General features: G+C 34.6%; 1 protein-coding gene across 7 annotated transcripts in view; it reads right to left on the bottom strand.

Annotated features, from left to right (window-relative positions):
- SWT1 (SWT1 RNA endoribonuclease homolog) overlaps positions 1–26,046 on the bottom strand; it is a 137,567-nt gene that overhangs the window by 35,484 nt on the left and 76,037 nt on the right. Inside the window, exon 17 of one of the 7 annotated variants that reach the window (XM_074222230.1) lies at positions 15,635–15,685. The exons of the other annotated variants lie outside the window; for them this stretch is intronic. Coding sequence (XP_074078331.1) covers positions 15,652–15,685 — 34 coding nt within the window. The 3' untranslated portion in view covers positions 15,635–15,651. The remainder of the gene's footprint in view (positions 1–15,634; positions 15,686–26,046) is intronic. 7 annotated transcript variants of the gene reach the window in all.

Genomic DNA, 26,046 nt, shown 5'->3' with positions numbered 1-26,046 from the left:
TCTAACAGAGAGAATATACCTAGCCAGAGGTGATGGACATTCATGACCTATCCATGAGACTGCTATCCAATGGGATGTAACTGGCTTTAACCCCACTTGAGAGAAAGACTCTAATAACTCTCGAGAATTTTAACTCTACTAGATAGAATGTACTTAGCTAGAAGTGACAGATACTCAGAATTTTCTAAGACTTAGAATGGTCTAAAAAGCACTACCTCCTTAAAAAGGGGGACAGGAAGGAGACAGGAGGAGGGAGGGGATTGAATGGGGTAAATCTCATTACACTAAGAGGTACAAAATACCTATGGTAATAGAGGGGAAGAAGGGAGATGAGAAACACCTGAATCTTCTTCTCATCAGACTTGGCTTAAAGTCAAGTTATACATACTTAGTTAAATTAAAAAACATCTAACCTTTCAAGTATTAAAAGGGGAAAAGGGGAGGGGGGACAGAAAGGGAGGGGCAGTGGGGAAAAAGGGGGAACTAAAAAAAGGAAGGAAAGGGAAAAGGGAAAAAGGGAAAGGGGGAAAGAAAGGGGAGGGGTGATATAGGAGGGAAAACACACTGAAGGGGTGGTATTCAGAAACAAAATACTGGGGAATATGCATAAAGGGTGGGGGGGAAAGGGGGAAATACAAACAGAGGGAAGAAAGCACAGAGGACAATAAAGAATTAGTCATCATAACTTTGAATGTGAATGAGATGAACTCTCCTTTAAAACTTAAACGAATAGCAGAGTGGATTAAAAACCAGAATCCTACAATATGCTGCTTACAAGAAACTTATTTGTAGCAGAGAGAGATACATATAGAGTAAAGGTAAAAGGTTGCAGCAAAATATATTTTGCTTCAGCTGAAGTAAAAAAAGCAGGGATACCAATCCTTATCTCAGACAAAGCAGCAGCAAAAATAGATAGCATTAAAAGAGATAAGGAAGGAAACTTTATTCTCCTAAAAGGTACCATAGACAATAAAGTTATTTCAATACTGAATATATATACACCCAGTGGGACAGCATCCAAATTCTTAGAGGAGAAGCTGAAAGAACTACAGGAAGACACAGACAGCAAAACTCTACTAGTGGGAGACCTCAACCTTCCACTCTCACATCTAGATAAATCGAATCATAAACTAAACAAGAAAGAAGTTAAGGAGGTAAAAAGATTGTTAGAAAAACTAAATATGGTAGACTTATGGAGGAAATTGAATGGGGATAGAAAGGACTATACCTTTTTTGCTGCATTACGTGGAATTTATACAAAAACTGACCATGTACTAGGACATAAAAACATATTGATCAACTGCAGAAAGGAAGAAATAGTGAATACATCTTTCCCAGATCACAATGCAATAAAAGTCATATGCAATACTGGGCCAAGAAGATATAGACTCAGAACCAATTGGAAACTGAATAACATCATTTTAAAGAATAAGTGGACCAAAAAACCATTTATAGAAAGAATTAACCATTTTATCCTAGATAATGACAATAATAAAACAACATACCAAAACCTATGGGATTCACTCAAAGCAGCTCTCAGGGGATATTTTATAGCTTTAAATGCTAAAATGAATAAATTGGAGAAAAAGGAAATCAATGAACTAAACATGCAACTAAAAAAATTAGAGAAAGAACAAATTAAAAATCCCCAGTTAAATACCAAATTAGAAATCCTAAAAATTAAAGGAGAAATTAATAAAAGCAAAAGCAAAAAAAATTATTGAATTTATCAATAAAACCAAAAGTTGGTATTGTGAAAAAACCAATAAAATTGATAAACCTCTGGTTAATATGATTTAAAAAAAAAGAAAACCAAATTGATAGTATCATAAATGAAAAAAAGTAAACTCACCACCAATGAGGAAGAAATTAGAGTAATAATTCGAAATTATTTTGCCCAACTCTATGCCAATAAATTTGATAATCTAACTGAAATGGATGAATATTTACAAAAATATAAATTGCCCAGGTTAAATGAAGAGGAGATTAAATACCTAAACAACCCTATCTCAGAAAAAGAAATTTAACAAGCCATCACTGAACTGCATAAGAAAAAATCTCCAGGGTCGGGTGGATTCACAAGTGAGTTCTACCAAACATTTAAGGAACAATTGTTTCCAATTCTATATAAACTCTTTGGAAAAATAGGGAAAGGGGGAGGCCCTGGAGTCAGGAGTACCTGAGTTCAAATCCGGTCTCAGACACTTAATAATTACCTAGCTGTGTGGCCTTGGGCAAGCCACTTAACCCCATTGCCTTGCAAAAAAAAAAAAAAGAAAGAAAACAGAAAAATAGGGAAAGATGGTACTCTGCCTAACTCTTTCTATGAAACCAATATGGTGCTGCTACCTAAACCAGGAAGAGTTAAAACAGAGAAAGAAAATTATAGACCTATTTCCCTGATGAATATAGATGCAAAAATCGTAAATAAAATCTTAGCAAAATGATTACAACAAGTTATCATTAGGATAATATATTATGATCAAGTAGGATTTATCCTAGGAATGAAGGGTTGGTTCAATATTAGAAAAACTGTTAGTATACTTGATTATATCAACAACAAACCTATCAGAAATTATATGATCATATCAATAGATGCTGAAAAAACTTTTGACAAAATACAGCATCATTCCTACTAAAAACACTAGAGAGTGTAGGAATAAATGGATTGTTCCTTAGACTGATAAGCAGTATCTATCTGAAACCATCAACAAGCATTATATTCAATGGGGAGAGGCTAGAGGCACTCCCAATAAGATCAGGGGTGAAACAAGGATGCCCGTTATTCTCCACTACTATTCAATATTGTATTAGAAATGTTAGCTTCAGCAATTAGAGAAGAAAAAGAAATTGAAGGAATTAGAATTGGGAAGGAAGAGACAAAACTCTCACTCTTTGCAGATGACATGATAGTCTACCCAGAGAATCCCAAGAAATCATCCAAAAAACTACTGGAAACAATTAGCAATTTTAGCAAAGCTGCAGGATATAAAATAAGCCTCATAAATCCTTTTAAAAACTTTTCTATATATGTCTAGGAAAATACAACAGGAAGAGCTAGAAAAAGAAATCCCATTCAAAGTAACCTCAGACAATATAAAATACCTGGAAGTCTATTTGCCAAGCTAGACTCAGAAACTTTTTGAATACAATTATAAAACACTTCTCACACAAATTAAATCAGATTTAAATAACTAGGCAAATATCAACTGCTCATGGATAGGTAGAGCTAATATAATAAGAATGACAATTCTACCAAAACTAAACTACCTGTTTAGTGCCTTACCAATCAAAATTCTAAAAAGTTACTTTAATGAGTTAGAAAAAAATTGTAAGTAAATGCATATGGAGAAATAAAAAAGTCAAGAATTTCCAGGAGCTTAATGAAAAAAAGTACAAAAGAAGGGGGCTTATCCATACCTGATCTAAAATTATATTATAAAGCATCAGTCATCAAAACTGTTTGGTATTGGCTAAGAAACAGAGTGATGGACCAGTGGAATAGACTAGGTGTAAAAGCAGGAGATAATTATAGTGATCTGCTGTTTGATAAACCCAAAGAGTCCAGCTATTGGGACAAAAACTCCCTCTTTGATAAAAACTGCTAGGAAAACTGGAAATTAGTATGGAAGAAACTGAGATTAGACCAACACTTAACACCCTTTACCAAGATAAGATCCAAATGGTTACAGGATTTAGACATAAAAAACAATACTATAAGCAAATTAGAAGATCAAGGACTAGTTTACCTGTCAGATCTATGGAAAGGGGAGCAGTTTATGACTAAGAAAGAGTTGGAGAACATCACCAAACCTACTAGATGATTTCAATGACATTAAATTAAAAAGCTTTTGCACAGATAAAAGCACTGTAACCAAGATCAAAAGAAATGTAGTAAATTGGGAAACAATCTTTACAACTAATTATCCTGACAAAGGACTCATTTCTAAAATATACAGAGAACTGAGTCATACTTTTAAAAACAAAAAGCCATTCCCCAATTGACAAATGGTCAAAGGATATGCAAAGGCAATTTACAGATGAGGAGATAAAAGCAATCCATAGTCATATGAAAAACTGCTCGAAATCATTAATTATTAGAGAAATGCAAATTAAAGCTTCTCTGAGGTACCACCTCACACCTCTCAGACTGGCCAATATGACCAGAAAGGATCATTGTTGGAAGGGTTGTGGGAAATCTGGGACACTATTACACTGTTGGTGGAGCTGTGAACTCATCCAACCTTTCTGGAAAGAAATTTGGAACTATGCCCAAAGGGCAACAAAAATGAGCATACCCTTTGACCCAGCAATACCACTACTGGGTTTATACCCTGAAGAGATGATGAAAAAGGGTAAAATTATCACTTGTACAAAAATATTCTTAGCAGCCCTGTTTGTGGTGCAAAAAATTGGAAATCAAGTAAATGTCCTTCAACTGGGGAATGGCTTAGCAAACTCTGGTATATGTATGTCATGGAACACTATTGTTCTATTAGAAACCAGGAGTGACAGGATTTCAGGAAGCCTCGAGGGATCTGCATGAACTAATGCTAAGTGAGATGAGCAGAACCAGAAAAACACTGTACACCCTAACAACAACATGGGGGTGATGTTCAACCATGAAGGACTTGCTCATTCCATCAGTGCAACAATCATGGAACAGAACTGCCATGTTAAAATGGGCTGTCTGCAAAGGAGAGTGCTATCTGTATCCAGATAAAGAGCCATGAAGTTTGAACAAAGTTCGAGGACTATTCCCTTTAATTTAGGGGGAAAAAACATATCTTATTGCCTGATCTTGTTATCTCTTAGACTTTTTGTCTCTTCCTTAAGGATATGATTTCTCTCTCATCACACTCAATTTGAATCAATGCACACCATGGAAACAAAGTAAAGACTGACAGATTGCTTTCCGTGGGAGGATGGGGGAGGGAAGTAAGAATGGGGGGAAATTGTAAAACTCAAATAATATATTTAATAAAAAAAAGAAAAAGAAAATCATCTTTACATGAAATCAGAAAAAATAAATAAATTTTGAAATAAATAGAAGAAAAAATAAAGTAGCACTATCCTCCTAGTTGCCTAGGTTCATAATCTAAGGTCATTCATTCTTTCTCATTCATACCCCTTTACCAATCAGTTGTCAAGTGATGACAGTTGTAATTCCACATTTCTCACAACCTCTTCTTGGCAATCACACCAGTTGAGGCCCTAATCATCTTCTGCCTTAATTCTCTAATGGCTTCTTACCGTTTCCTCCCTGATGTAATCCATTCTCTACACAGCTGCCAAAATTGTTTTTCTAAAGTACAGAGTTAGTCATATGTCACATTCCCCTGGGTGACAGTTTAACACTGATAAGCTAGAGAGGACATTCTAAGAGGGACAGCCAGGGCAGATCAGAGCCTGAAGTCTATGTCATATGAGGATCAGGTGAACAAAGTAGAGATGTTTAGTCTGAGATGAGGAAGAACTCAATAATTAAAGTCATTCAAAAGTAGAAAGAGCTGCCTCTAGAGGATCTTTAAAGGAAAGTTTTCAAGTGGAGGTTGGATGACCACTTGTCAAGTATGGTACACTGTGTATTCCTTTAGGATTCAAGATGAATGAAAAGATCACTGAGGCCATTAGCAGCTCTCAAATTTTTCCAAGAAACTCTAGAATCTCTAAATTTTAATCCCTCAGTCTATCATTTAAAACCCTTAAAGGCCTGATTTCAACCTCTTTTTCCAATCCATTAAAGATTAGCATTCTTCATACATTCTACAGGCTAGTCATATTGCTCTTCTTACTGTTTCTTACACAAAATATCCAATGTCTGAAGCCTAGGATCCAGGCTCAGACATTTACTGGTTGTGATGCTGGGCAAGTCATTTGACCTTTTTGCCTCTCAGTTTTCTCATACGTCAGCTTTCCAACTGCATATGGATTACAAAAGCACCTACCTTGCAGTGCTATAATAAGGACCAAATGTGATAGTATTTGTAAAATATACGTAACAGAGAAAAATCATTGTATATTTTCTGTGCTAAGGCTCAGTATATCTCCTTTTATAAACTATTGAATAACCTACAAGTATCTCATTTTGTTCCTGAGTTAGGTTCATCTACTAAATTCCTATACCACTGTCCCATAATAACTTTTCATTTCCATCTAGGAATCTGAATACATTTAAATTTAAATAAATTACAATAAAATGTCTTTAATCATTAAGAAAGCTACAACAAAAGCTATAGCTATAGCTCTTACTATAGTATTCCTTCAGAATCCCAGGATAACACTAACTCCTCTTTAAATCATGGAACAGAACTGCCATATTAAAATAGGCTCAAATGGCCAAAATATACTGTAATTCCAGTGACATATTTTGGAAAAATTTAGCAATAAGGAATGGTAGGATAATGACTGAAGAGATGGAAGAGATCTTAGAGGTCATTAAACCAACACTCCCATTTTCTTGATGAGGGCAACTGACTCAAAGAGAGGTCCAATAACTTGCCCAGGAACCTACACTAGTAAAGGCCGAAGGTCTTGACTTGAGCTGAAATAGTTTTGACTCCAGAACTAGGGTTCTCCCTCCCATGACAGCCATCCCTTGTGAGGTTAACCTAGAAGTATCTGCTCTTTGTGGATCACAATAGGGATCCCTTACAGATATCACTCAACACTTCTACTTCTCGGAAACTCTCAGGTTTGTCTCTGTGACACTACTACTACTACTACTTTCTGGATTGCCATTTATTTAACTACTCCTTCTCAGTCTTCTTTGCTGGCTTATCAAACTCATCATACCTAACTAACCATAGGTGTTCAAACATATCTAAGAAATCTACCTGCCAGGACAAACCCAGGAATTACATGAACAAAATTACATAATACTTTTCAGACAATTAAAGACAGATCTAAAGAACTGAAGAACTATTAATTGCTCATGGGTAGGCTGACTCAATATAATAAAAATATGACAATTCTACCTAAAATAATTTATTTATTATCTGCCATAGAGGTCAAACTACTTAAAAATTATTTTATAGAGATAGAAAAAAATAACAAAATTCATCTGGAGGGACAAAAAGTCAAGAATATCAATGGTATCAAAAAGAGGGGGAAAGAAGGTCATCATCAAAACAATCTGATATTGGTGAAGAAATAGTGGTGGATCAGTAGAACAGATTAGTTACACCTTTACACAGTAGTAAATGACCTCAGTAATTCATTGTTTAAGCAAACTCAAAACTCCAAGCTTTTAAGACAAGAGTTCATTATTTGACAAAAACTGCTAGAAAACGGGTCTAGGTGGCATAGTGGATAAAGCACCAGCCTTGGAATCAGGAGTACCTGGGTTCAAATCCAGTCTCAGACACTTAATAATTACCTAGCTGTGTGGCCTTGGGCAAGCCACTTAACTCCATTTGCCTTGCAAAAACCTTAAAAAAAAAGACCTTATTTCTCAAATATAGAGAACTGAGTTAAATTTATAAGAATACAAGTCACTCCCCAATTGATAAATTGTTAAAGGGGGAAAAAAGGCAGTTTTCAGAAGAAGAAATCAAAGTGAAGAAAATGGTCTAAAATCACTATTGATTCAAGAAATTCAAATTAAGACAATTCTGAGGAACCAGCTCACATATATCAGATTGGCTAATATGACAGAAAATGACATATGTTGGAGGGGATATGGAGAACTTAGAACACTAATGCACTCTTAGTAGAGCTGTGAACTAATTCAACCAGCTGAAGAGCAATTTGGAACTATTTCCAGAGGGATATAAACTGCAAACCTTGGACCCAGCAATACTACCACTAGGTCTATGTCCAGTAGAGAATTTTTTTTATTTAAAAAGGGGGTCAGCTAGGTGGCACATCAGATAGAGCACAGTCCCTCGAGTCAAGAGTTCAAATCCAGCCTTAGACACTTAATACTTACTTAGCTGTGTAACGTTAACCTCATTGCCTTACAGAAATGCGCCGCCCCCCCCAAAAAAAATTTTTTTAAAAGGAAAAGGACCTAAATGTTCAAGTGGTCTAAAGAAACTGAGGGATATAATTGTGATCAAATATTACAGAGTTGTAAAAAATGACAAGCAGGATGGTTTCAGAAAAACCTGGGAAGACTTATAAAAATTTATGCAAAGGGTGGCGCAGTGGATAGAACACCAAACTTGAAGTCATGAGGAACTCAAGTTCAAATTCAAACTCAGACACTTAATAATTGCGTAGCTGTGTGACTCTGGGCAAGTCACTTAATCCCATTGACTTAAATAAAAAAAAATTATGCAAAATGAAGTGAGCACAATCAATACAACACTGTATATAGTAACAGCAATATTATATAATGATCAACTGTGAATGACTTAGCTATTCTTGGCGTTACAAAGATCCAAGACAATTCCAAAAGTCTTATAATAAAAAATTCTATCCACTTTCAGATCAAAACATACCTTTTTTTTTAAAAAAAAATCTTATCTTTTTTGTCTCTTTTACAACATGGCTAATATGGAAATATGCTTTGCATGACTACTCATGCAAAATCTATATCAAATTGTTTGCCTTCTCAAGGATGTAGAAAAGCAGAAAAAGAGGGAGAGAATTTAGAACAAGATAGTTTGAAAAAAGGGTAAAAATTATTAACATGTAATTAGAAAAAGTAAAATATAAAATTTTTCAAAAGAATAGTCTTTTCATTTCTAAACTTCATGATTTCTATCAAAAGCACTCTTATGTTTTCTGTTTCCCAGGTTTTTAATTCCAATATTATCTTAGTCTTTCCATATTCCCTCATTCCACATATCCAATTAGTTGAAAAATTTTGTTGTTTCCACCTTCATAATATTGCTTACATATCTGATCTCATCTCTTCATACATACACACAGAGCTACAGTCTTAATTGAGTCCCAATGATCTCACTACATCTAATCTTTTACCACTCCTAAGTAATATCACTACAGCAAGGTTCTCACCACTCCAGTCCATAATATTGGAATAGCAATGGTTGTACTTCATTCTTGAAGAAGATCATAACATCAGGGAGATGATGCCATGACAAACACATGAATTGAATTTGAGAGGGGGTACTGTGCTGTGCTAAGTCACCAGTTTCACTTTCTTCCCCACAGTCATCTGGGTTCAATGGTCAGATATGAATCAGGATGATAGGAGATGGCCCTGGATATGAGGCAATCAGGGTTAAGTGACTTGCCTAAGGTCACACAGCTAGTAAATGTCTGGGGCTGGATTCCAACTCCCAGCCTCCTGACTCCAAGGCCAGCCCTCTATCCACTGCGCAATCTAGCTGTCTTAGTCCATATTACACATCTGACTATGCTACCTCCCTATTTAAACAATGTCATTGGCCAAAAAGCCTTTCCAGACATTCTGAAAAGCTATTCAGCTCATACATGTATACATGTATGTATGTATGTTTGTATCTTTGCAAAATAGCTCCTTGAGGGGAGGAATTTTTTTATTTTTGTATTCCTAGTACTTGGCATACTTCCTGGAATATTTAGGCACTGAATAAATGCTTGCTAATTAATTACTGTTAAGTGATAATTAAATCAATCTGCTAAGAACACCAACTTCATGGAGCATTTATATGGAATACCCAAGAACGATCAAGTCTGATGACTACTACCTACTTCTGGAAATTGTGATGGAGATGAATTTTACTGCTAGAAGAAAGCTAGAAGCATTGCTGATGATGAAAAACTGGTCAAGAAACTAAAGACTACAGGACATAAATGATGTTTTTCACCATTGCTGCCCACTGAAAGCAAGGGAGTTAAAAGAAGCAGATGTGGGAAGTAATACTTTCAAAGTTAACAGAAACATGTGACAATATCCTGATGGGGTCTTTCCTTAAAGATCTGTTAACTGACAAACATGAAAACATTGCTAAGCAGCTAGGTGGTAGATCTAGGAAGAGCTGAATTTTAATCCAATCTCTGACACTACAATATGACTTTGGGTAAGTCATTTAACTTCTGTTTGTCTCAGTTTCCTCAATTAAAATAGAAACAATAATAGTTGTTGGGTAGTTCTAAGGATAAAATGAAATAATATTTGTGAAGCATTTATTAGCACAGTACCCACAAGCATACCCCTCTGCCATGGGGCTGAGGTGAGGCAGGTCATAAAATACTATTATCACAAATTATTATCACAAATACCATAAAATACTATTATTATCACATTGCTTCTCCCCCAAAAAGGTGATTTAAAAACAAATATAAATTATTTTATGGAGCATTGTGAGGTAAATCACTTTTAGACAATTGACTTGAATCTTTTATCACTATACTCAGCATTGGGTCAAGTTTACTACTCATGTAGTCCTAGTACTCCTTTAATCTTATGAATGAAAAATTTTGACCAGCCAAAATAAACTAGCACATTTAAAATTGTATCAAAAAAAAAAGGGGAAAAATTCCACACAAAAATTCTTTTGTGGCATAATTTTCTCCTCTTCCACTAATCTCCAAACTAAAGATTCTTAGAATAAAACTCCTAAAAAGATTCAGGAAATAGATGAACAAACGTCATTTTAAAAAACCTGTACTACTTTCAGGGGGGCAGAGCCAAGATGGTGACAGGAGAAGAGTCTCTCTTAGAGTCCTTATTAATTTTCAAGAGACAGAACCCCCTGAAAGATCCAGTGAGGCAGTTCTCCAGCCCAAGGTAACCTGAAAATAGCAGAAAGGCTCAGCTCCATGGGGTTAAAGGGGCCCGCCAGAGTGAAGGAACTTCAGCCTCCCGGAGGCAGCCCCAGGACGCTGGAAGCCACAGCTCATGGCATCAGGGGCAGTTTCCTGACCTACACCCTTGGGAGCACCAGGCACAACTTGGAAGATCAGCAGGGGCCTCCACTAGAGCTAGCCCATGAAGCCCAGCCCTCAGGTTGGCCACAGCAGCCCAGATCCAGGAACCAGAAGCAGCCTGAGGCAGTAAGAAGGAACCCTCAGCCTTGAGTACTCAGTCTAGATAGGGGAATGGAGAGAGACTTTTGAGGTCTGTCCTCTGTTCCTGGAACAGGACTCTGGGGCTCTGACCACATTCAGATCCTGATCACACTCTAGGTCCCCACACTGAACAGCAGCCCCCCCCCACCTCGGCCCCCGTAGCAGAGGGGGCGCTTATGGTCATTCACAGACCAGGAGGGAGGACAGAGCCTCACACACTGAGATCCTTGTGGTGGGGGGAGGTGTCCCAATAATACTCCAAAGCTCAGGAAACACCCCCAAACCAGGAACAGACTGGGGAAATGAGTAAACAGAGAAAAAAGAGGAACACCATTGAGAAATACTTTGTCTATGATCCCAAGAAGGATCAAAATACTCAGTCAGAAGATGAGGATGTCCAAGCTCGTGCATCTAAAGACTCCCAAGAAAATGTAAGTAGGGCTCAGGCTATGACAGAGCTCAAAAAAAGATTTTGAAAATCAAATGAAGGAGATAAATTGGGAAAAGAAATGAGAGAGATGCAGGAAAAACATGAAAAAGAAGTCAGCAGCTTAGTCAAGGAAATCCAAAAAAATGCTGAAGAAAATAATATGTTAGGCTTAGGCCAAATGGATAAAACAGTTCAAAAAGTTATTGAGGAGAAGAATGCTTTAAAAAGAAGAATTGGCCAGATGGAAAAAGAGATAAGAAAACTCTCTGAGGAAAACAAATCCTTTAGATCTAGAATGGAGCTGAAGGAAGCTGCTGACTTTACGAGAAGTCAGGACACAATACTTCAAAAAACCAAAAGAATGAAAAATTAGAAGAAAATGTGAACTATCTCACTGAAAAAAACAGCTGATATGGAAAACAGATTCAGGAAAGATAATTTAAAAATTGTTGGGATACCTGAAAGTCATGATCAAGAAAAGAGCTTTGACATCATTTTTAAAAGAATTCCTACAGGAAAATCGCCAGTTAGCCTAAAAACAGAGGGCAAAATAGAAATTGAAAGAATCCACCAATCTCTCCCAGAAAGAGATAAAAAAAAACCCCAACCCAGGAATATTATAAACAAGTTCCAGAACTCCCAAGTCAAGGAGAAAAATATTACAAGCAGCCAGAAGAACACAGAGCTGCAGTCAGGATCACACAGGACTTAGCAGCAACTACATTAATGGTTTGTAGGGCTTGGAATATAATATTCTGGAAGACAAAAAAGCTCAGAATACAACTGAGAATCAACTACCCAGCAAAACTGAACGTCCTCTTCCAGGGAAAAAGATGGACTTTCAATGAAACAGGGGAATTTCAAATGTTCCTGTTGGAATGCCCAGAGCTGAAGAGAAAATTTGATTTTCAGGTACAGGACTCATGTGAAGCATAGTGAGCAGAGAAGGGTAAAATATATTCTGGCATAGAAAAATGATACTGATGATACTCATAGGAAACATCTCATTTAACAGAGCAGGTAGAAGGAGCTTTTATAGATGAAGCACAGGAGAGAGCTGAGTTTGAAGATATAATATATTTTTAAAATGGAGTCAATGGCTAAAAGGGAAATGTAATGGGAGCAAGAGAAAGGAGAGGTAGAATAGGCTAAGATATTTCATATAAGTTTTTTTTATTACAATGAGTTATTGCAATGATATGGAAGAGGGGAAGGCAAGGGGGAATGAGGGAACCTTCACTCTCATCAGAGGTGGCTCAGAGAGGAAATAGTATATATACTCAATGGGGTACAGACATCCAGAATAAGAAGGAGAGAAGACAGACAGGGGATGGTGGGGGGATGTGAGTGATGGAGGAGAGGGTGGACTGTGGGGGAAAGTGGTCAGCTATAACACATTTTTTAAAAATTTCTTCCAGGTGGCTGGGATTGGATGGCCTGTCTGGGACCACAGGGCCAGGTGGTTGTTGGGCCTTAGGGGTAGTGGGTAGGCTCGGGGCCTCTTGGCCTCAGGGCCAGTGATTAGTCTGCTGTACCACTCAGCTACCCTACAGCACATTTAAGGAGAGGAACAGAGTGAAAGGAGAGAGAGAGAAAATACAGTATATGGTAGTGGGGAGGAATGAATGGAGGGAGTTGTGATCAGTAATGGCAACAGTGGAAAAATATGGAAGTAGCTTTTGTGATGGACTTATCCTAAAGAATGTGATCCACCTGCAACAGAGCTGGTGTTGGATCACAGACTGAAGTATATTTTTCATTATTGTTGTTATTTGGGGGGGGGGGTGTTGCAGGGTGGATGGGGTTGGATGGCTTAGATGGGGTTGGATGGCTTCCCTGGGGTCACACAACTGGGTGACTGTTGGGTGTCTGAGGCTGGATTTGGACATGGGTGCTCCTGACTCCAGGGCTCGTGCTCTGTCCACTGCACCACCTGGCCACCTTTATTATTATTATTATTATTATTATTATTATTATTATTATTATTATTATTATCATTATTATCATTATTATTATCATTATTACTATCATTATTGTTATTGTTGTTGTTGTTTTACTTTATTTGGTTTTTTTTTTTTTTTGGTTTTTGCAGGGCAGTGGGGTTGGGGTGGCTTGCCAAGGGTCAAACAGCTGGGTGATTGTGGGTTGTCTGGGGCCGGATTTGGGCTCGGGTGTTCCTGACTCCAGGACCAGTGCTCCATCCAATGTGCCACTTAGCTGTCCCTATTATTAATATTATTATTATTATTATAATTTTTTTCATCTTTCCTTTACTTTATTGCTCATGAGGGTCTATAGTTTTGGGGGAGGGGGTATTATGTGTACTCTTAAAAAAGAATATTTCAATAATGTATAAAAAAATCATTTGTACAAAAATAAAATAAATATAAATTAAAAAAACAAAAACAAAAAAAAACCTGTACTGTCTCCCCAGGAATTAACCAAAATTAAATTTAAAATTTGAATTTAAAATTTAATTTTACTTGTAAATATATAACCTTAGTTTTTGTACTTGAGATAAAGTCAAAGAAATTCAGTTTTATAAAGTGCTACCTATGTGCTAATAAGTAGAAACACTGAGGAAAGAAAGAGCAAAGAGGAACTAGTATACAAGATGAAGCTCAAATACCCAAGAAAATTTATCATCTAGGAAACCTATGCTAGGATTTTTGGAAATGTTTCTTTTTTTTTTTAGGTTTTTTTTGTAAGGCAAACGGGTTTAAGTGGCTTGCCCAAGGCACACAGCTAGGTAATTATTAAGACCGGATTTGAACCCAGGTACTCCTGACTCCACGGCCAGTGCTTTATCCACTATGCCACCTAGCCGCCCCGGAAAACATTTCTAAGAAAAAGAATTAAGTTTGTAGTTTTTAATTCTGAACATCATTATTAATATCTATAAATGAAGTCAACTGATCTAGGTATTGTCATATTACAAGTAAAATCAACATTAACTAATCATGATGGCATGATGTAATGAAAAGAGTACACTGGTTGTGTCAGCAGAGAACTTGGCTCTGATATCCTTGCTGGATTTGCTGGATATCCTTGAGAAAATCACTTATTTTAATGTAACTCAGGTTCTTCAACTATTAAAATGAGTGGATTAGACCAAATATCCTTTTCTCAAGGTCCCTTCCAGTTCTAAAAAAGTCAATGAAAACCTTCATGGTGATTCTTTCAAAATTTCCATACCTTTCCACTCATAGAATACAAGTTTAGGCCCTCATCTGCCTCCAACTGGTCTTCTCTTCCTCTAAAACTCTATAGATTTTTAAATTTTTTTTTATTTATTTAAAGCATTGGGGTTAAGCTTCTTGCCCAAGGTCACATTTGAACTCAGGTCCTCCTGACTCCAGGCTAGTGCTCTAGCCACTGCAACACCAAGCCACCCCTAGAGAGCTTTTTTTAATGATGCTCCTAGACACAGTTCTGCCATTAAAATAAAATAAGTTCCTCCATCTTGCACATAAAAAAACCCTTTACAGCAAAGGGTCCAATTTACCTTTTTGAGTGCATTATATATTACTTCCCTACAGGCATTTGGATTTTGACCCAACTGGCTTACTATTTGAATTCCTTCAAATTCCAGTTTGAGTGTTCCACAAGGGCTAACTATATCACGTACCATTTCATCCCTGCTTAGAATTTCCAAGATCAGTTCAAGTTCTACCTCTCACATGAGGCCTTTTCTAATGTCCCTTTAGTGCCATATTTTCACTGTTCTGCAAGGTTGTATTAAACCATCAAGCAGTAAAGAAATGTGAGTGATTATCATGTGTGTCTTGGATTACAAAGGCAATTCTCCTCATATTTCCTGTGGCAAAAGGAACCTTTATAATTATAAATTTATTATTATTAAGTACTCAATAAAGGCACTGAACCACTCTTTGCTGTCCTGGTAAATAAAGGGCATTTTTTTACATGCCTTCCATTGATGTTTATCTTTCTATTCCCTCAAGTAGGTTAGTCAAGTAACTAATCTTTTTCTCCTTTTCTTTCTGCCCTCTGAATAGCAATGATAATTCTTGGTATAGCATGAACCCTCCAGATACATACAAATACCTACTGATCAATAACAACAAGTGAAGTTAAGAGAAGATTCAAAAATAGACATGGTTCTTTGCATATTCAAATAGCTATGTGTTTCCAATTCTAAGGTAAATTCTAATTATTTGTAAAGTAAATATGGGATCTCTTTCATCACTTAAAAGACTTTCTAAATTTACATATATACTTTACCCTGAAGCTCACTCCTCCTAATGACATACAAATCCAGAAAGAGATGGGTAACTGTCAAAGAAAATTATGTATTTTAATACATTTTTAATCAATATATCTACTGATAAAGGATAAAAATCACTAGCAGAAGCATATATTTTCATTTGTTTAACAATAAAAAACCACAAAACAATATCCAACAATGAAATAGTATATTGTTCCCTTACAAATCACTAATGAACTAAAAGGATTAAATGTACAGAGACAATAACCAAGAACTCATCATATGTACTATTTAAGACACTTCAAATCTAATTTGTAAGATGTTCTTCAAGTCTGGTAGAAATTCGGATGATGATGACAGAAATTCAAAAGGGAGAAAAAAGTTGAAAAACATATACACACAAAAGGAAGACAAAGAAAAATACCTAGCAAGGATAAAAAAATTCAAATGAAAGAAAATATTATTCTGAAAATGTTTGTTTCTATGCAAATGAAGTTTGTGGAATAAACAATTTCCCAAAACTTCATGGTGAATAAACTTGACTTTATTGAACAAAACGTTAATTTTACTGGTTGAAACAAAACCTTTCTGGCATGTGTCACTGCTTTCACATTTGACAATTTTTTCTTTAAATTTGAAAACTCTCTTGGCACCAGTCACCAGACTGAAAAGGCAAAGTTAAAAAAGTTTCTTGGTGAAAAAAAAAATCCATTGTCTGGAAAACACAGATTAAAGTTTTGACAATATAAAGGATAATTAATTATCATTTCTATTTATCAGAATATCATAAAATGACTACAAAAGATCAACTAATAAAATATTCATGAGCTGGTGCTGATAGGTAGATGGTAGCCCCCTTGATTAATTAATAAATATATTCTATGTATTTAATTTACTAAACATAGTTCATTAAGTAAACATTATTATTTACTAAACATATTTTGTTAATATTAAATTTAACTAAAATCATATTTCTCAAAAAATAGGGTCTGCTCCCACAGAAACTGTCTTAACAGTATCTTGAATATGTGTATCTGTTGTCTGATTGAGAAACTATGTGTAGATAGACCAGGAATAAGTATTTGATGATTTAAGTGCCAACTGAGGAACTGATTTGATTAGGAGCATTCTATTATCCTGCCAAGCTAGCAGCTAAGTCTCCATTAAACTGAGAGAAGGGAGGATCACAAATATCTCATTTAATTCTTTAATTCCATGTTAAATACATACTATATTAACCCACTTTTAGAGTGAAAAAACTGAAGCAAAGATGAAGTGACTTGCCCAGGATCACGCAGCTAGGAAGTATCTGAGGCTGGATTTGATTTCAGATCTTTCTGCCTCCAAGTTCAATGATCTACTCATTGCACCATTTGGTAGCCCAGTTAAGATAGAAAAAGGTCAATACTGTGAGAACAGAAGAGGTCCACATAAAAGATGACCCCAAGAAAGAGAACCATGAGCAAGTTGTCACCATTTTCTTTGTATCTCGGGTTTTTTCTTTTCTTCCACTAATGACCTATTTGTTTTGCACAACCATCATTTTGTCCTGCTCATAGCTGATTTATGGTTACAAAGCTAGCTACAACCTGTCAGATATCCTATGGTATTTATCTTTTCCTTTTTCCTTCCTATTTTTCCTGGTTCTTCTCTCATTTTCTTTCTAGAGGCTGTAGGAAGAACCATAGATTTCTGTTGTTTCTTTTTAAGGATTTTTTTTGCAAGGCAATGGGGTTAAGTGGCTTGCCCAAGGCCATACAGCTAAGTAATTATTAAGTGTCTGAGGCTGGATTTGAACTCAGGTACTCCTGACTCCAGGCCGGTGCTCTATTCACTGGGCCAAACAGCTGCCCAAGAACCATAGATTCCTAATTAAAGTGTCTGCATTAAAATCTGGACATTAATAGTGGTTAATTTACATTAGTTAACATAACTTTGGTCAGGTCACAACTTTTCTAGGCCTCAATCTTCATATCTATATAAAATAAATGTGGTGGAAAAGATAAATGACATTCAATGCTAAATTATATGCTAAGATTTGGATTCTAGTCTTACCATTACCATTTATTAGTTCTGTGATCTTCAGCAAGTCCTAATCTCTCTAATTTTCATAGTCTACATCTATTCAGTTGATATAATCTTAATTAATTTACAAAACAATATTTTTCTAAACTACTTTAACCTCAAAGAATTATTACAAGGAACAAGTCTGTAAGATTTTATTAAGTAGCTACTGTGATCAGACACTATGCTAGCTACTGGAGGATACAAAGAAAGGCAAAAAAATGATTGCAAATTGTAAAGCACTTTATAAAATGTAAAGTATTTCCTTTCCTCTTATGTTCTTGTATTTATGCCTTCATTTCCATCTTATGCATGTGTTTCCTTTTCATTTTCTTATTTGGAATTTGACAAATAATCAAACAAATTTCTAAATTCAAAGAGCAGAAAAAAAAGAATTGCATATGACATATAAATCTCATTATATAAAGCTTGGGCTTTTAAAAAATTACTTAAACAATTCAATATGTTAGATCCAATTAGAACTGTCCTACATATAGCTTTCTCTGAATTTTTCTGCTCTTTTGTAATTTTTTTTTAGGTTTTTTTGCAAGGCAAAAAAAAAGTGGCTTGCCCAAGGTCACACAGCTAGGTAATTATTAAGTGTCTGAGACCAGATTTGAACCCAGGTACTCCTGACTCCAGGGCTGGTGCTTTATCTACTGCACCACCTAGCTGCCCCCTCTTTTGTAATTTTTTAAAAAATATTTTCTTAATGTTATTTTATTCCTCTTCTTTTTTAATATCACTATCATAACTTTCCAATCCCTTTTGTTTTTCAGATGAATTTTATACTTTTTTTTTCTAGTTCACTACAAAGTAACACTTGAGTATTTTGATTAGCATGGCATTAAATAAGTAAAATGAAGTAAAATTACCTCATTTTTATTATAATGACGTGGTATAACCATGAACAATTAATTAATAGCTCTCCAGGTCTATTCTAGTGGTGTTCTATAGGTTTGGTCATATAATTTCTACTTGTGTCTTGGAAGGTAGACTCCCAAATATTTTATACATTATATGATTATTCTGAATGGAATTACTCTTTCAGCTGGTTTTTCTTAGGAATATATAGAAAGGCTGATAATTTTGTGTGTTTATTTTCTTATACCCTTGAAGAAATTAAAATTTAGGTGTATCTAAAGAGTCCTATAAGGTAGTCAAGAGTCATGAAGAACTGGGCATGACTGAACAGCAGCAGCAAACAAGGAAACCATATCATCTGCAAAAAAAAAAAAAAATGGTACTTTTGTTTTCCTTCTTACTCCCTCAAATTCATTTTTCTAATTTTACTGTGTAGCTAGCATTTCTAAGATTCTATCAAAAAACAAGGATACCTGTTTTACCACAATCTTGTTGGAAAGGGCTCTATGTAGCTGCTGATATTAAGAGAGATACTATTCACCATATGAAGGAAAAAAATTGCTATATTTATATTTTTTATTTTTTAATTTTTTAGATTTTTGCAAGGCAAATGGGGTTAAGTGGCTTGCCCAAGGCCACACAGCTAGGTAATTATTAAGTGTCTGAGGCTGCATTTGAACTCAGGTTCTCCTGACTCCAGGGCCAGTGCTCTCTCTATCCACTGCGTCACCTAGCTGCCCTATTTTTATTTTTTTAATCTTTTAATAACAATGAGGATTAGTTTGTCAAAGCATGATTTTATTATTTTTACTACTTTTTATTAATGAGAACTATTATGTTAATACTAGGAAAAAGAAAACACAAATATGCATTTGTGGTACAAATTCTAGGTGTTCACAGTGCAAAAACTCTTTAATATGCAAAGAAAGACTTAACTAATATTAAATTTGAATAATTTTACATTGATATTCATTAGAAATATTAATCTATGGTTTCCTTTCTGTTTTCTCTCCTTCTGTTTAAGCATTAAAACTATTTTTGTATCACACAAGAAAGATGGTATGATCTCTTATTTTTGCAAACAATTCATGTAAATACTAGAATTAACTGCTCTTTGAACATTTTACAGGATTCCCTTTAAATACATGATCCTGGGGATTTTGGCAAGGGAAATTCATTTATGCCTTGTATAATTTCTCTTGTTAGAATTGGGTTATAAAAATGTTCTCTTAGCCTCTTAATTGAAGTATTTTTATAATTCATGTATCTAATTTCTGTTGATATGAAACTATAAAAGTTTCTAATAAATTCTTTCATGTCTTCATTTGTTGTGAATTCTCATTTTTTTCATTTTCATTTCATTGCTCACCCATGTTTATGCCATATTTCAGTATTCCTGATTTCACCAGAAGCCTGGCACTCAAGTGATATACTGCTAGGGTCCCTGGTTACTATTTTTAGACCAAACTAGATGTCACTCAGCTCTTCCCTAATCATCTTGACAGCAAGCTATTCTCATACCCATAACCTAACTTATCACTTGGAAAAATAATCTAAAATGTGAATGACAATATAAAGACAGTAGTGGTGGCTAGGGAGGGATGTTTCTGGTCAGAGGAGTCATAATAATGGTGATTGGAGTAAAAAAGCAACTGATCATAACTTTTCCCAAAATCAAAGTGTTGATTTAAGGTCCCCAATATATCATAATCACAGTTTTATTGTCTAGTTTATGTAAAATTATTATTTTTCTTTTAAGTACTTTGATGATATAATGTTTTGTGCTTATACCCTAAACATTGATATTATATCATTGCCTACAGTGCCATTTAAGCATCATGTGGTTTTCCTGTTTATTTCTTCTAGCCATCTTTATCTGTACTGTTGCCCAATATGACTGTTAAATGTTTTTTATTAAATTCATCTGAAGCAAAATAAATTAATCATTTTAATTCTGTCAATGTTACAAAATTTGTGTGGTTTTTTAAAAAAAAGAACAATGCACTGTCGCATTCTACTTTCTAATCCAAGCTGCTGTACTCTTCCACTGTAGAGGTAAGCTTATCCCTTTCACATTCAGGATAATGCCTATGAACTATTTCCCCTCTATTATATTCTATCATGCTTTTCTGGTTTTTTAGTTTGTTTGTTTGGGGGGGGGTTGTTCTTCATATACCTTTTATAATTAAGATAATGAAAAATTATCTTCAATGCTATTTATTTATAAATAATGAATTCTATTTTCACATTGTTATTTCTTTTTATTCCTCTCAAACCTCAAATCTCAAACAATGAGGTTTACTCAAGTATGGTTTTTCCACTTTATTTTAACCAATTTATAATCTTTTCTCCAGAGTTCTTAGTCTACTTATCATTCTATACTCATATAGCTCTCATTCCTCTTGAATCATTGCTTTGTTATACAGCAAAAGGGCATACAAAAGGGTATACAATGAAACAATGCCATGCTATAGGCTTACCCAAGAAAAATAGATCATGGTGGAGAGGTAATAAAAGATGATCCAATGAAGAAGGAAATGGCAACTATGTGTCACCATACAAAAATATAACTCTCATACACTTATATAAGAGATAATAAAGAGATCAATAAACTGGGTATGCAACTAAAAGAAAAAAGTAGAACAAATTTTAAATCCCCAATTAAACACCAAAAACATCAAAATGGAAATCCTGAAAATCAAAGGAGCAATTAATAAACTTGAAAGTTTTTAAAAATTGACTAAAAATAGGAACTGATTTTATAGCATAAAAAATAAAATATATAAATTGGTTAACTTAATTTTTAAAAAGTGAAAGGAGTAAACCAAATTATAAGTATCAAAAATGAAAAGAATGAATTCACAACCAATGAAGATAAAACTAAATAATTAAAAGTTATTTTGCTCAATTATGAAATAGGATGAATATTTACAAAAACATAAACTGTACAGATTAAAAGAATAAATAGAATACTTAAACCCCATCTTCAAAAAAGAACCCATGATAGAGTTCACTAATAAAAAATTTCCAAGAACAGATGAATTTATGAGCAAATTCTATCATACATATAACAAACAATTAATCTGAGAACCATTTTACTATTTGAAAAATCAGGGAGAAGAATCCTACCAATTCCTTTAAAGTCACAAATATGATTTTGATACCTAAACCAAAGACAGTAAAAACAAAGAAAACTCTAGATCAATTTCACCATGGATATTGAGGCAAAAAATTTTTTTAAATTAAAAAAATCTTCTATAATTATTTTTATAATATATAATTTGAAAAGTAATTAAAATTTTAGGTGACTTAAAAACAAATCTACTTTATAATAAGTCTACTTCATATCATAGAAAAAAGATAATGATCCTAAATAAGATACTTAAAATAAAGATTTAACTGATCTACAAAATGAAAACTAAAGATAATGCTAACATCTATTTTTTTTTTTATGAAATCCTAAACCAATCTTTCAAAAAAAAAAGAGAAAAATCTCATCTAAATGCCTCAACAGTTCTACCGTTCCATATGTGCCAATTTGGAAAGTTGAGTCTTCTGCACTATTCCTAAGGACAGACATACTCTGTTCCTATCAGACAAATGAAAGAGAATATCAAAGTTTTCATGGGAAGAACCTCGCCTCTTCTCTGATTTTCAGATAAAAGAACCACTAGTAAGAGTACAGTTGCTCTTATATATACTTAGCATAAAAGGTGAGAGGGAGGGAGAGAATTTATAAATGTATTAATTTGGCAAAAGAGGGGAAAATGGAAAATCTGGACCTATTTTTATCTTTTGTCCAGCAAACTCTTACCTATAGCCTGCTCAAAACTATTACTGCTTTTTGTTTTAAGGAACAAATTTATTCTGATCTTTAGTTAAATGATTTGGTTGCTTTTGTTCTTCATTTTCTTCTACTTTAAGTAAAGGGTTCACATGATTTACTACATTTTAAGATAATAGCACCCCTATTCTAATAACATTAAATTCTTAAATATTTATAATTATTACAAATGCCAAATTCACTTCTCAGTATTTGCAAATTTATAAAAATCAACCTATCTTCATGAAAATATATTTGGCTTTTGATAAATTATGCAGCATGATTCAGTTTATTAAAGAATTTAAAGTACATGCATAATAATAATTTGTGACTCCCATAATATATTAATTTAAATACTTCTTGACTGATGGTTAAAACAAAAGTAGCCTGACAATTACAGTAGCTGATTACATAACCTTTTTATGAAATCAGCAATCTTTTACTTCTTTATTCATATTGCCCTCTACTGGCAGATCAAAGAGAAAAAAACACCCACTTAAATTCTGACTTGACCCTATTAGTCAACTACAATTCCAAAGCTTTAAGATGCTACAATTGTACAAGTTTGCAGACAGTCATTCATCAGATATAGTAATTATTTTTTATGTTAGCTACAAATGGATCCATAAACATCAAATGAATTTGTATCAAATGTTAATATACACTTGGTCATTATATGCCACCTCATTGTTATTTTTTAAATTCCTTAAAAGCAGAAGCTAAATCAACTAAGTCAGTGCAGTGCACATATCAGTAATTCAAATTTTTTCTAAGTTATTCAATTCATAATTTTTAAAAATTCATGTGTCATTCTTTACCCCCATCCTATACTCTGAGTGAGGTGATTATGATTAATCTGAGATAAAAATCATACCTGCTAATTCTCTTCAAAACACCACATCTATATAGGCAGCATGTACAAGACTGATAGTTATAGTTAACATTTCAATAACAAGCAGGCTGATTCTTGAACTGACTGCCTATGACCCTAGCATTTTTCAGTAAACAAAAAAAGTAACTGAAAATTCAGAGCAGCTGAAAGAATTCTACTAAGCAACAATTTCTTGTATACTTCTTTTGTATCCTTGGAGCATTTAACATAAGGTAGGTGCTCAGTGAATACAAGACTGTTGGTGATAAAGGAAAACCTACTTCCTTCTATGAACTATCAGGTAAAACTATCATTTATAAGATGATTTTATTCAGGCAAAGGAAAACTTAAGGCTTTCCCAAAACACCTATTCTTACATACTCTATATGATCCTTTCATCAAATTTATTTGAAACCAGCCAAATGAAGTAAAAAGCATCATTCCAGTCACTCGGGGTCACAACCTTGTTATCCTCCAATCTTCATTCTCCTACCCAAATATATCCTATCAGTTGCCCAAGCACATCATCTATACTTCCACACCTTTTTTTTTTTATTGTTTTTCTCCCTTTCTCTCTACTTCTTTCAGGCTTTAATCACTTCTTACCTGGACTACTGCAATAGGTTCCTAATGTGTCTTCCCGGAGTATGACTCTTCTCCATTGAAATGTTCCTTTCACATTTGTCTCCCTGTCCCATGTCTCTATTGTAATCTACCTTTGACAAAAGCACAGGTCTGGTCAGATCACTCTACTACTCTACTACTAGTGGCTTCTTAATGCCTCTCAAAATATAAAATACTATAAAGCCTTTCTCACAACTTAAGTCCAACAGATCTTTACAACTTTGAAACATATTCTGTTTCATGTGCACTATGGTCAAGTCAAACTAGCACATTTAATCTCTCACAAAGGACGTCTCTTTGTCTTGCTATCTTCCATATCTAAATGCATCCACTACTCAACTACAGACATCTATATGAACCAAATAACAGCAAATAAATATTTAAGGAAAACATTTACTTTAGGAAAAAAAGTCAATTAAACTGCAGGCAGAAAAAAATAAAACTAGATTAGTGAGGGACCTCAATGTACCCTCTCTTTTCAGTATGAGATAAATCTAACACACACACACACAAAATGGCAAAGAAAACAAAATGGCAACTTTCAAAGGAAGAAATTCAAGCTACCAACAACCATAAGAAAAAAAAGTTCCAAATCAATTATATTTTAAGAAAACTAAAGTCAAAGCAATTCTATGGTTCTACTACCCATCAATTTGCAAAGCTGACCCTCCCCCCCCCAAAAAAGAAAGTAGAGTACCGTTGTTGGAGGGGTTGGGGGAAAACAGACCCACTAAAGCACTATCAATGAAGCTGTGAATTTTTCTAATCACTCAGAAAAGAAGTTTAGAATTATGGTCACCATTTTACCAATTATGAGAATTTACACCTTAGAAATTGTGAAATTGCTACAAATCAGGATTTTATTTTCTGCTTTGTTTAATTCTTAAAGTAATATATTAAAAAAAGAAGTGTGTTGTGTGCACATTTTTTTCATAGTTATTAACATTTACCAACACATTTACAAAAGTTTTTGACCCAGTAATACCAATTGCCTTTACCCCAAAGAGATGAAAAAAAGGAGAAAAAAGGTCACATGTACAAGAATATTTATAACAGCTCTTTTTGTTAGAGCCAAGGAAAGAAACTAAATTGGAATGTATTGCCAACTAGGAAGGAGGTCTGGCTGTAATGAAGAGTTCCAGGAATCTATGCTTTGGCTCTATTGAACATTTCCATTATGATTTGTATCAATACACAGATGGCAAGCTTATCAAACAGATAACTCAAAATAAGTCAGAACAGACAATAAACTAGATCAGTCAGGATCTAAGAAGCAAGAATCCTGGGTCAAATACTCAGATGAAATGTTATTAGGGATAACTCTTTTTATTTGTTTGTTTGTTTTTTTAGGTTTTTGGAAGGCAAATGGGGTTAAGTGGCTTGCCCAAGGCCACACAGCTAGGTAATTATTAAGTGTTTGAGACCGGATTTGAACCCAGATACTCCTGACTCCAGGGCCAGTGCTTTATCCACTGCGCCACCTAGCCGCCTCAGGGATAACTCTTTTTAAAAAAATCAGTCTTACAAGTCTATGATGTCAGGAGAGGAATGATTGGGGAAAAGTTCCTTTGAAAAAGACATGGGAGTTTACAATAAATGAAAGTTCATTTACAGACAAAAATGTGATAAAGTAGTCAAGATCTTTCTCTGGATGTCCTAGGAAAGTCACAGTTTACATATAGTAGGATGAAGAGTCCCTGCAGTATTACTCATTCTGAGTTGCACTGCTCTTCATTTTAGGACCCAAAAGGTAAACTCCTTAGGGGGAAGCATTTCATTATCTACAGTTATGACCCCAGGACCACAACTAGGGCCAGGCCCATAGTGGGTAGTCCTGTGTTGACATAGCACGCAGGTTCCTTTTATAAAAGGGTCTTTCAGGTGAGGTAACAATAAAGATAAGTAAAAAGAGTGGGTTTTTAGCCTAAATACATTACAATTATCTTGACATATAAAGGAACTGTCATTGGGAAGTTGTATTATATTTGCTCTTTTTAGGGTCAGACAAAAATAAGAGCAGCGGGTGGAAGCTCCAGAAGGAGATTTAGACTTGGTGCCCACAAACATAACTATCCTAAAGTGGGGGGTTGGACACTGTCTTTGGAAATAGGAGGTTCCTCTCAACAAGAGTTCTTTAAGCACTTGTCCAGTATGTAGTAGAGAAAATGAAAGATAGGTTCTCT

This window comes from Macrotis lagotis, chromosome 2 (genome assembly GCF_037893015.1).
Source record: "Macrotis lagotis isolate mMagLag1 chromosome 2, bilby.v1.9.chrom.fasta, whole genome shotgun sequence".
Lineage (NCBI taxonomy): Eukaryota > Metazoa > Chordata > Mammalia > Peramelemorphia > Peramelidae > Macrotis > Macrotis lagotis.
This window is presented reverse-complemented; position numbering and strand designations above follow the sequence as displayed.